This window comes from Pseudopipra pipra, chromosome Z (assembly GCF_036250125.1).
Source record: "Pseudopipra pipra isolate bDixPip1 chromosome Z, bDixPip1.hap1, whole genome shotgun sequence".
In the NCBI taxonomy this organism is placed as follows: Eukaryota; Metazoa; Chordata; class Aves; order Passeriformes; family Pipridae; genus Pseudopipra; species Pseudopipra pipra.
Genome location: NC_087581.1, coordinates 71,854,577 through 71,866,803, shown reverse-complemented (window position 1 = coordinate 71,866,803; position 12,227 = coordinate 71,854,577). Strand labels below are relative to the sequence as shown.

Genomic DNA, 12,227 nt, shown 5'->3' with positions numbered 1-12,227 from the left:
GCTGAGCCCTGTGATGACACCAGCACACAGCCCGGGGCAGGGTCCCTTTCAGACTCACTCTGCAGGCACCTCGAGTCTTGCAGCAGTGAAGTGCAGTGCACTGCAGTTTGTATTTTCTCCACCCTTCTGCATGCCTCTCAGCACAACTTGAGGGTTCACCAAAGCAAGAGAGAGAGAGAAATCTCTATTGAACCACTCACAACTCTTGATTCTTGGAAGTTACAGATCTTTTCCTCCACGGATGGGAAGCTCTCTGGCACTCCCTTTAGAAGAGCATAACCACAGGGGACAGGCACTGCGTGTGGATGTTACCACATACCCATCTCAGCAGCTCCATGAAGTAGCAACTGCTTTAGAGTATATAGCCAAGTTCACAGAACTTTTATTGTTCACACTCCTGGGGTTATTTTACCAAGGCTGACAATAATCCATTATGTAAAACCTCCAGCTGCAGACGAACTAAAGGGAGATGTGACACCACGGACACAGCGAGTCTGAATCTACAGGGCAGAAGTACACACAAAGAATGGTGTTTTGCAGTGTGTCTTACTGTAAAATAAGCATTTTAATTGTTGCTCAGCACGATCACTTGTCTGGGAAGTTACAAACATGGATATACTACTCTAATACCAGAGGAGGTGTCAGTAAAGCATCTCCAAGCAGAACCAAAACTGCTGGGAAAAGCCTGTTTCTACTGTACCAAATTTCAACAGAGAAATTTATAAAGCAGGTGCATACACCATCAGCTGTCTGTCCCCCCTGAACCAGATGGTGTAGTATTTCATTCAATTTATTTGAAGTTTGCCTAAAATGTCTGTAAAGGGCTTAAAAAATTCTGCAATGGGAGAGAAAATTCTAGTAGAGAAAGTACACAGGAAGCCTGATGTTTGCCCATGTGCAAACAGGTCTCTGGAGAAATGTGGGACTCTTCAGGGCAGCAGGGAGAAAGGAACTGGGAGAAAAGCTGAGCAGGCAGATTTATTCCTTCCTCTTCAGGTGGGGCAGGAGTACCCCATTCTTGACAAACTAGTTTTTTTTCAGGAAAAAAAAAAATAACAGTATGTCACAAGTGGCTGTTGGTGCTTTATCCACTTCAGCTTCACCTTGCTGAAATCAGACAGTTACAAGGTTGTAGAGTGCTACCCCTAGGCAAGCTTTCAGGTTAAAACATGTGGGATGAGTAAGAGATGAGCAAAAGAACTCACCAACTCCTGCTGAGTTTCCAGACAGCTTGAAACAAGACATTTACAATTAAAAAAAAAGGAAGAGATTCGCCAGTTCTCATAAAATAACATTAGAAACTCAAGTCAAAATAAGCTTGAGGTTTTTGACTGGATGATGTGATATATTTTTTTTTTTGCATATATATTTGCATCATACACTGGCTTGATACCATATCCTTTATGCAGACAACCAGGCACAACATTTAACTCTCTGCCAGTCTCACTTAACCTTTATGCTCCTTGTAGACACATTTCTCCTTATATTCACAGCCAAGGGAAATAATAGCAATAATAATAATAATAGCAATGTTTATATAAAGAAATATCAACTGACACTGAAGAAATGTGAATAAATCCAAGCAGAGACTTTCCTAGCAAAAGCACTTGCTTAGTCACCCCCCCCTCAGGATAAATGTATACACCCTCACATGCAGAACCCAGAAAGATGCAAAACATCTGTGTCAGTTCAGTATGATGGTTTGCATTTGTTGGGTTGGGGGGGTGGTGGTTTTTTTTAAATCAACAGACTACAGCTGTAATTCTGGGTATGAACTGGTATCAGCCAATTGCTTGTTTCCCAAAGGGAGTAAATCCCTCATCTGTAACGCAAAGTTGGGTCTTTCACTGCTTCCTGAGATGAATAAGAAGCTCTTTGACAGCTGGGGCATCTTGGCCCTGCCTGTGCCATCACTGCACCTCTTGGATGTCAGGTGGCTGTGACACTTTCTTCCAATATGCACCCCTACACCTCCTGAGGAGTGAATTCCACAGGCTGACTTTAGGACACTGCTCCTTCCTTCACTGCCAAGGCAAATACAATTAATCACAATTTTCAAAAGTAGCATGAGCATCATTTTAAAAAAGGCACAGCTGGATGAAAGAAAAAGAAATTTTAAAATAAATTCCATGTCTGTTTAAATCTTTTGTGCTATTTATGCTATTATAGTGTTTTTCATGTTGCACAATGAAGTTTCTGAACTGTCTATAGAAAAAGTGAACAAATTATTGCTGAAAGGCCTTTTTTCAATCTAAATTATTCCATTCTATGAAAGAACCTTCATCCCACCCTTGCTCTTTTTAGCCACGGAAATAAAAACAATGCCTTTGTTAGGATCTACACTAATAAGAATTTATGCATTTTGATCTGACTCCAGATAATACTCACACTGAGACCAATGTGAACCCATGCTAGTTTTTAGAATTCCTCCATCTATGTAATGTCTTATTTTAAGGAACAAGGTTACATCCAAGGACCTGTTCAGATCCATTAAATCACACTTAGCTTAAACCAGCAATCACAAACTATAATTCGTAACAATCCAAACAAAAGCTGGAAAGTAAGTGAATTGCTATGGAGAAAACAGCTTTTTCCTTCTCCTGTACACCTCAGATAATACATCCACCATAAAATGGAATTTGTTGTTACTGTAAGTCCCTCATCATTTAAAATAAGATGAAAAAAGAACAACTGACCTGGCCCAGAAAACACGCCAAATTCAAATCCAATACAAGTGTGTTTTTTAAATTGCATACATGCTGACAACGAAAATATCTACCTGCTAAACATTACTCTAGCCTAATAAAATCAGGAAGTGGCACCCTGAAACTGTCTCTCTCTTCTCTCCCCTTTGCCCCTCCAACAGCCCCCCGTCCCCCCAGCATCAGAAAAGTAAAACTTACACAGTACATGGTGACATAGCTAAGCCTTTAATGCAGACCAGGATGGCTCATACAGGGCTCCTCCAGCTTACCTGTGGCTTGGCAGAAGAGGTGGAAAGGTCCCCGGACACTAACATGCTGTGTCTGGTCACTTAGGAAAGGTGGCAACAACATGACCTTTATGGGGTCTGTGCTAGACCAAACATCAGGCTGGGTACTGGTGGGTGAAGGAGGTGAATCACTTCCCACACAGGACAAAAAGGAGGTACCAGTAGGAGGGAAAGGTATAGGAGATGAGGCTGTGTGACAGAAGAGGACAGAAAAGAAAGTAAAAGAGTACTAAGGAAAAAAGTTGTAAGAAATACATCACACAATGAAGAAATAATGCAAAAAGACAAATGAATTTTAGAAAGGTAGTAAGAGGAAATGTCCCTTGGCCCCTAGAGAAAAGCACTTTCCTCCTTCACCCACATTTTTTCCCCTCCATCCTTCCAATCCCTCCCCCCCCGGTTATAACCTGCTCATTTGAAGTTGAGAGGCTGTTTTGAATTAATTACGAAAGTTCTCGCTTTTCCCCTTAAAGGAAACCACAAGGAACATCAGTGCTTGCCAAATGGAAAGCAGTGTCATTGTGTCACGTTTCATAAATAATACAATTTATTTTAATATTTATTCTGTTATATGTACATAATTAAAAATAGAAAAATAAAACCAAACTGAATCTTATAAAATATAAACTGTTTACACTAAGATGGTCTAAATCATGGAAGTTCAACATAGAAAAGCAGCCCAGGCATTCTGCTGTTTACTGTTAAAACAAATTCTACTTCTAGCAATATTTACAGAAAGATGCAGTGAGAGGAACAATTCTTCAGGACTGTTACTGCACACAAAATGCTTTTACAGACAAACAGTGCTGCTGTGAACCAGGCTGAGAACAAATGCACACTTTCACGTCAGCAGGCATGATTCACATAAACAGTTCAAAGGACTGATTGTTTAAGCAGCTCCAGTTTCAGTCTCCAGTTGCATAGGAGAGTGGAAGGTATCATCCGGAAAGGGTGATGCTGCAAAGATTTGTCACAAAAAGAAGCTGAGTTATTTCTGAATCTGAAAAGAAGAAGAAAAAAAAAATCGGCAACGTTTTCTCATCAGGCTGAGTCCTTACAGTCCACTTCAGAGAGTCACCAGCCGAATTGTTGGAGTTAGTTCTTCTTGATTCCTGTTCTGCTCCCACAATGCAAGAAACCTCTTTCCTTGTCACTGCTAACTGACAGTTGCTTGCCTGTACTGTTTCATTAACTAAAGGAAAAAAAAAATCCAGTTTTGTATAGAAAATAAAACATCACTATGTCCAGCTTTCTAGCTGGTGGGGGGAGGAAAAACAAAAAAACAAAAAAGAAAAGCATTTATTTCCTCCTTCCCCATTCCCCACTTACTCCATGTTTTGTACTGATATTGTTGTACCTACATTTCTAAAAAGCAGCAAAGAAAAAAACCTTTAAACAAGATTATCCCTGAGTCTTACACAAATCAAGGCAATGCTATCCCCATTGTACCTTAAAATCTAAGATACTTAAAAAGTAGTTAAAAAAATTAACTTTAACTAACTAAAGAGATCTAGTGTGCCAAAACACAAAGCATAAAACTAAAAATAATCACTAGAAGCAAAGAAAAAAATGTCCCAATCTGGACAAAAGTCTATAATTTACCAATCTGATAAACTAAACTCAATTTCCAATTTGGAATTAAAATGAAACTAGGTCTTTTTTTAATGGCAACTAAAAACGTGTGTAGACTGAAGTACTTTTTAAAGCCAACTGAATTAAAAAGCTCCTTTTACTCTATGGAAGAACATGGCCAAAGAACAAGCAAGTAGCTTCACTGGAGCAAAGCGCTCAGTGGGGGGAAAAAATTGGGAATAAACAACAAGTGGTGATCTGAAACTGGCCATTTAAAAAAACTTTTAAAAAGAAAGGACAGTACAACACAAGATGCCATGGTCTCCAGACAAGAACACCGCTTCTCTAATCTGCTGAGATCTGAATGGAAACTGGCTTGCTGTACAGCTGAAGCACGAAAACCCCGCTATGGCTTAGCCCGTCACACCCCGCCGTGCTGCCCCTGCTCCGACAGCCACGGCGGGACCACAGCTCGCATCCACCTCGGAAAGGGAAGGGATGGCTGCGGCCCTCAGTCCCCCTCCACGTCCGAGTCCGCGAACTTGAGCTCGCACTTGACATCGAAGGGCTTGTCCTTGGCCTCCCGGGACGCCTGCGAGTCCCCGGCCTGCAGCTGGCTGTTCCCGCAGTCGGGCTCGGTCTCGTAGCCGGTGTCGTGCGCGGGCTTCGGCTGCTCCCCGCTCTGGTGGCTCACACTGCCCTGCTCCACCAGCGTCTCCTTCACGCTCTGCTCGCAGTCGGAAAAATCCGACTTCGTTTTCTTCTTGCCGAGCAGCATGACAGAGCGGAACTTCAGGCACTGCCCCGGCAGGTACCCCTTGTAGCAGTTGTAGGAGAGCAGGCACAAAAACAGAATGAAAAAGAAGAGGAAGAGGAACATCAACAAGAAGTTGTCGTTTGACTTGAGGAACATCGTCTTTTCTGGGACCGCGTCGGGAATTGAATTGAAGAGCTCTGTGTTGGAGGCTACACTTGTTAGGACAGGGCCAATGGGCTTTGTCACTATCCTTGCTGTCGTTACTGGTACCATGTGAGTGGTCGAGGTGTGGGCAGTGGAACCCTCGGTTGACACAGCTGACGCTTTTGGCACATCACTATTACCTTCTGTTGGTGCAGCTGCTGCAGTGGGGCCCACCATGGTGTGCTGGATTTTTTTCAGTTCCAAAACATGCTTAGCCAGCACTTGAGAAAATTTCTTATTCTTCACTTTTTCTTCTGACAAACACTGGTAAACACCACTGTCTCCTTCTGATAAATTGAAGATAAGCAGTGCCTTTTCCAGCAGACGGTACTTGGGACTCTCCACTCTCAGCACATCATCTTTGAACTTCCAAACTACCTGTGCCAGATTGGACTTTTGAGAACACTTGAGTTCTGCTGTGCTCCCATGCTTGAATGTATGCTGTAGGGGATTCTCTCTTACTTTATCTGGAACATCAAAATAAATGTGCAGAGTATCAGCAATGATTCCAGTTTCTCTAATCTGTACAGCTTCACAGGACTGTGTTACAGTCTTAATAGAAAGTGTGAAGGTTATGGCATTCACCTCACGAGACCAAGATGACAGCATGCAAGAATCTGAGTGAAACACCAAGCTACAGCTGCACGCAAAACATTGAGACAGACTAAGAGATAGGACACCTCAAACTCTAAGAGAGCCTCCACTTCTAGACAAAGATGAGACCTTGCTGATCCACAAATGAGCGTGCACTTGAGATGAGTCACTGAGGCAAGATACTGAACTTGGGGGTAAGTTAAACTCTTAAGAGCTTTGTTTACTGCAGCTCAAATCGCCTGTAACACTGCTGCCTCTTTAAGATGTCCTTGATCTGGTGGCAGCAGCACACACTATAAAGAAAGGACCTGTGATTACTTGTCTTAAAGCACTATGGAAGGTACTTCAGCTGCCCTGTACTGTGTTCCAAGTTCCCCCTCCCCTCTCACTATAAAATCAGCTTTTTTTCCAAATCACTTAATCTGATCTAGCAGCAATAACCAAGCACTTGTCAAGGCTCACAGTAGAACGTCAAATGCTGTATCAAAGAGACAGAGGCCTCTGCAATAGAAGTACTTCTGGTATTGCTTTCATTCACAAGTCACTGTTGAGGTGCCCCCGTTCATTTCAGGGGGTTGTGCACTGCACACTGAAATGCATACAAACACAGACATTTTTAAGACAACATGCAGGCTGTACAGATGCTCAAATATTCAAAAGCAGAATCTCATACCTATAAAAATGTAAATGCATGTTCAGGTAATCACAAAAGCAAAGATGAACTAAGCACAACTCTTTCACTACTCCACCTAGGCATATGAAAGAGCTCTACAAAGACTAACTCACCAGAACAAGAAGATGCATCTCCACCTATGTTCTGAATCCAGTTCCTGCAAAAGGAAGCCCAAACATTAAAACTTCAAATCCTGTTTCCTAGAGCCTGCCCATTCCCTTGTGCTAAGTCAGTCATCTTATCTAAACAGCACTAGCAGACACAAATGGATAGAAAAAAGTCTCTATTTGAAAACATTTGCTTCTCAAAATTCCACTTATCAGTAAGGGACAAGACTGATTCAATACTGACTGTAACTGCAAGGTCATCAAATGCTACCATTACCTTCCAATTTCAGCTTCTTTAAAAATATCAATGCAGGAAGCTTCAAGGGGTTTCCAAGCACAGTAAGGATCCCTTGCTAGAACACAGTCAACACAAGTGGTGTACTTGTCACAGAACGCCACTGGGGACTGAACCACACCAGAATTTGAGCCAGCAAAGAGGTATTTTCCGCCCTAAAGAAAAACAAAGTAAAAAAAAATAAAAAAAATCAGAAAGAAATCACAGTTGATCACTTCCTCAAAGCCAAAAACTCATTACATGCTTTAAGTATCATTAAAGAGTTGCATGCATTCAGCCATGTTTGTAAAAACTGGTGCATGAGGGGAATAAGCTGTTGATTAGCTTTTATCTCTAGAAACTTAAACTGAAAATATTGCAGCAATGCCGAAAGTGCAAAAAAGACAACAAAAACCTGAAACAGATACAGTTTGTGACAATGGAAAATAACCATGTCTAACCATGGCTTTATCACACAGTTTTTCCAGAAATATGAATGCTCCAAGAATCCTTCTATGAGGCAAGGCAAGACTGTGAGGATGACTAGCCTCCAGCAGGCACATGAAAGCCTAACCAGGCTCTTTGTAGGACCTGCTCCTGTTAACCCAAAGCAGCCCTACTGCCTTCAGCTCCATCAACCAGCCAGGCCTCTGCAGCCACATCAGCATCAGCTTTACGCTTTTCAAGGAGGAACACTGGCAGTATTCAAAGGAGAACAGCACTGGCAAGACACCAAGGAAAAGGGGAATATTTTCATATCACCTGTTGAACCATTGCTGTTGGGATCCCAAACAAGTGTCACTCTGACACAACAGGAAAAGACTCATTCCAAACACTCTTCCTATAAAAGGCAGGCAGCTGCCATATTTCACTCATCTGCTTAAAAGCTCAGGGAAGCTGATGGCTAAAGCTACACTGACTTCACATATTACAAGGCAAAGACTGAAGAAAGGGGACCTGTGCTGCAACCCCAAACCACCAGTGACCAACCACCTCCTTCTGAGAGGCTCTGCACAGAAAGCCAAGTGGCACACCCCACCTTGGCAGTGGGGTTGGCTTCATCCTGAGCAGAACACCAAGTGGATTTATCAGCACCCTACTGCAGTTGCCACAGCAAATGGGCCAGATCCAAGCACAGAGTGGCTTCTCCTGTACTGCAGCCACACAGATCTCAGTGCACAGAAATGTCCTCAGGGGTCATGTCTGCAGGGGGGCTGCTTAACTCTGGCAGAATGAGCGTGGTCACAAAATGATGGGGAGACATCCAAGAGAGACTTCTGGTAGAGAAACATTCTTCAAAAAATCTCATGTTCATGGTGCAGAAGTTTTGTCTCGACATGAGAAAAAGCCTCAAGAAAACAACTATCAGACTATCTTAGGGGCGAATTTAGGTTTTGGGGCTCACTGATGCTCTTTTGCTAAGTATGTAAGCAGGTTCTGCCATGAGAAACTCAGAGCAGCTCAGTGTCTTTGATGCAATGATCATGAGAAAGTCTCCAGAGGAAGCTGCAAGACCAAGCACAAATTAGTTTGGATTGGTCTCACATATGAAATGTGCAGACAGCTTTCAAGGACACTCTCTGCACTGGAAAATGCAAGGCAGAACAGGATCAAAAAAGAATCTGCCGGAAGACTGGAGTTTGAAAGATAGTTGAACATCCATCCACGTGCAGTCTTCCATCTTGAACTTTAACCTGGACTATGCTGCACTGCCCATGGAAGAAGTGTACAGTGCTGGAGATGTACTACTTCCCAGGAAAAGCTTCCCACTCTGTCAAAGGCTCCCCCCATGTATGAAGCACTGTTATCTCTCTTGTGCTCTTCTAGATAATGCTGCCACACTGTGCATGCACTGTAGTGTCTGTCTCTCATGTTTCCCAGCTCATATATCCAAGAGTTCAGGGAACATGCAGCAAGCTGAGAAGACCATTAGAAAAAAAATCCAGACAAACCTTCAAGTCAAGTAGAAGATCTACTGTAGGATCGTCTGACTCTGCCCAGCACACTAAACAATGTGGGAAAAACCTGGAAACTACTGAAAAATGTGCTCAGAAAGGACTCTGACTCCAGAGAGGTCTAAATCCCACCATCAGGGTAATTATTACCCTTCTGTGGTTAATCCACTACTATGGGATGCCATGACATGTATCAAAATACCAGCTCTAGGAAGGACTTCAGCAGCCACTGACTGTGGAGGCAGAAACTTGTGTTTTCATGCTGGGGAGCAGCAGTAAATCCCTGCTTGGGTGGTACCACGACTATACAGCTTTCATGCCTGGCCCAATCTCCCACTCATCATCACTGAAAAGGACCCCTGCTTTTATGAGAATGTACTGGGCAGCACTGTTTCAGTTTTGGGGTTTAGTTTTATGTGTCAACAATTGTATCAGGAAGCAGTGTTTTGTTTCAGTTCTAAGCTTTGAGAGAAGTTTCCTTGTGAAAAGGCAGTGCATTCCTTATGCACCCTCTATGCCATGATTCAGGGTGCCCTTGAAGAACTGAGCATGTGGCACCTGGACTCAGAATGAATGCATTCAATGCCATTTTTTCTACACTAGTCTTGGCTACCAAGCACGTGATGGAACTGCTACATCAATGAGAAGAACGGGCATTAGCCTATTTATTAGAGGAGTCATCTATCCTTATCTTCTATCATAGGGCAAACCTGGAAAAACCCTGTCAAAACAAGACACTTGAAGCTTTCTTTGCAGATAAAGCAGAAGAAACCAGCAAATACTTTATGTACATATGTAGACACACACATAATATATAGCCACACACATATATAGAGAGCTGCCAGTGTGATGCACCATACAAAAATAACACAAACACCTTTACTGAAAACTACAGGCACGAAAGATTTTAATCCTGATTTTCGTTTGTCCAGCAAAAATATGCTCTGTCCTCAAGACTTCTTCCTATTATAAGCATGAAAGGACAAATAAGCGTGCAAGTTGAGCTTGTAAAATTATGACATAAAGCTCTGTTCCGCTGAGCTGATCATGTTGACATGCAAAGTTCTATTAAATATCACAGAAAAATAAAAGCTGTTTCAAAGATATGTTGGCAGTATTCCTAAATCCCTAAGCTGCAGAGAACTTATCCTTCACTGGGTAGCTACTGAATGCTGGTATTACGATCAGACACTTCAAAAGAGGCATTTCAGTCCCTGAAATCTCACTATCTGAGGGGTCTGATGCTACAAGTCACTGGTTAGGGCAGTGGAGAGCATTTTTCCTCGCAGATCTGCAATGGCCACAAGAGGTCAGGATTTTTACATTACTCCTAACCCGCAGTCTGGTATTCTGGAACACCTTACAGCTTTCAGCTTCTGCACATGGAATCAAAGTGAAGATCTGCACACTCGTGCCCACCCCACACCCCTTCCCCATGTCCACATACATTTAGAAGTTTGGCACCTACCAAACAGACTGAAATGCAGCAGGCAATATGTGATACTGCTGCAGTACCATGAGTTACAAATGCAGCTTTTGGGTAGGTGCACAGTGATGGGTCTCCTGTCACAAGGTTACCAAGTGGTACTTAAAAGTTTTGGGGAAGAACAAAAATGAGATGAATGCTGTGATGCTCATAGCACTTACTGTTTTGGATGAAAGCAAGAGAGTTTGGACTGGTTCAAAATCTGGAAAAAACTGTGTTTCTTCAATAATATGCATTCCATTTTCATAGCTGATGGCTTTGTGCACGGCTCCCCGATCTGAAACAACAGAGCAATATGTTTAAGTAAGATCCTTAAAACAGAAACGCAGGAAAAAAACCTGCACAATTGCTTTAACTTGTCTCAGTAATCTGCTTGCTGTTCAGATGAAGACTTCATATAACTCTCTGTCAAAGGCAACCATTAAATTTGCCATCAGCAGGAGCTCTGAGCAAGAAAACATTTTGGCACACAGAACGACCACTTAGGGATTTATCTTCTGTGTGTTTTTGCTGCTCTCATGCAGCTTTGCAGTTCTTCTCCTGCAATACCTTTTCAACATTATGTTAAGACTGTCCACTTACTGTGGCACCTTCCCTTTTAATGGAAACACCAGCTCTACAAGCACTGCAAACATGGAAATCTCAAGAGCTTCTCTTTGAAAACTAAAGAACCAGCATACCCTTAAAACAGAGGTCTTCTGCAGAACTCACCTGTACCGATGAACATCACATCATACATGGTGCCATTGAGTGCTCTGACTCTGTCTACCACAATCTGTGTGTACTTCACATCTTGCTTTACCAGCCGAGGTCTGTCTCCCATCGGGGTCACTGAGTCATCCATCAGAGGATGGTCTCTAACAAACTGCAGTGTCTTGTCTGGTAAATTCAGCGAGCTCATGTAGCTCGATCCTCCGGCTTCGTTGTTTATACACTAGCAGGAGGACAGGGAGGGGGGGAACACCAAAACAAAAGAGACAATCAAATTATATCATTTACTTGTACAAAACAAAGACACAGCTGTATGCATTTTCTTCTCTGCATCACTTTGGCCAGCAAGCACACCTTCATACTACACTTATTCTAGTGAGGCAAGTCCTCAGGTCTCATAGCACTCTGGCTTCTGTGATGTACTAATCCCTGAGCCTTGGACTACATTTTTGTTTGGGTTCAAAATACATGCTAGGAAAATATTCCTTCTGTAACTCTTACACATTTTAACTGCTTTTAGCTGTCACCTCATTCAGCACCAGCAACAAGATGACTGTAAGGAACGTAAGGAAGTAAGAAAAGTCTGAAAGAGACTGAGCACTACGAACATTTTAGTCTGTAGAGCAATGTACTGTGTTGGATAAACATGCTGAACCTACAGAGACAATGCAACAGCTGCTATACTTCTGTTCATTTGAACTCAAAAGTATTTCTAGTGTATATATATTCTGTTTCACCAGCAGAAAATTATTAACAAAATAATGAAAATCCCAAACCAGTAAATAACTCAACACTAAATTAAGAAGAAAAACACTTTGGTTCCCAGATACAAAGCTCAGAACACATCACTTCACTGCTTTCGTACGCTTTTTTGCAACAAGAAGTAACCAGGTAGGGCAAAC

General features: G+C 42.4%; 1 protein-coding gene across 16 annotated transcripts in view; it reads right to left on the bottom strand.

The window, feature by feature from the left end:
- Nucleotides 1-12,227, bottom strand: part of SEMA4D (semaphorin 4D) — a 95,231-nt gene that overhangs the window by 9,020 nt on the left and 73,984 nt on the right. For 9 of the 16 annotated variants that reach the window (XM_064642793.1, XM_064642796.1, XM_064642798.1 and 6 more), the window contains 5 exons: nt 11,326-11,548; nt 10,776-10,891; nt 7,177-7,349; nt 6,906-6,949; nt 3,522-5,992 (listed from right to left, as the gene is read on the bottom strand). In XM_064642793.1, coding sequence (XP_064498863.1) covers nt 5,076-5,992; nt 6,906-6,949; nt 7,177-7,349; nt 10,776-10,891; nt 11,326-11,548 — 1,473 coding nt within the window. In that variant the 3' untranslated portion in view covers nt 3,522-5,075. Of the gene's footprint in view, nt 1-1,205; nt 1,231-1,275; nt 2,025-2,974; nt 3,182-3,521; nt 5,993-6,905; nt 6,950-7,176; nt 7,350-10,775; nt 10,892-11,325; nt 11,549-12,227 lie in introns of those variants that run through there. The other 7 variants (XM_064642804.1, XM_064642805.1, XM_064642802.1 and 4 more) reach the window with 5 other exon arrangements.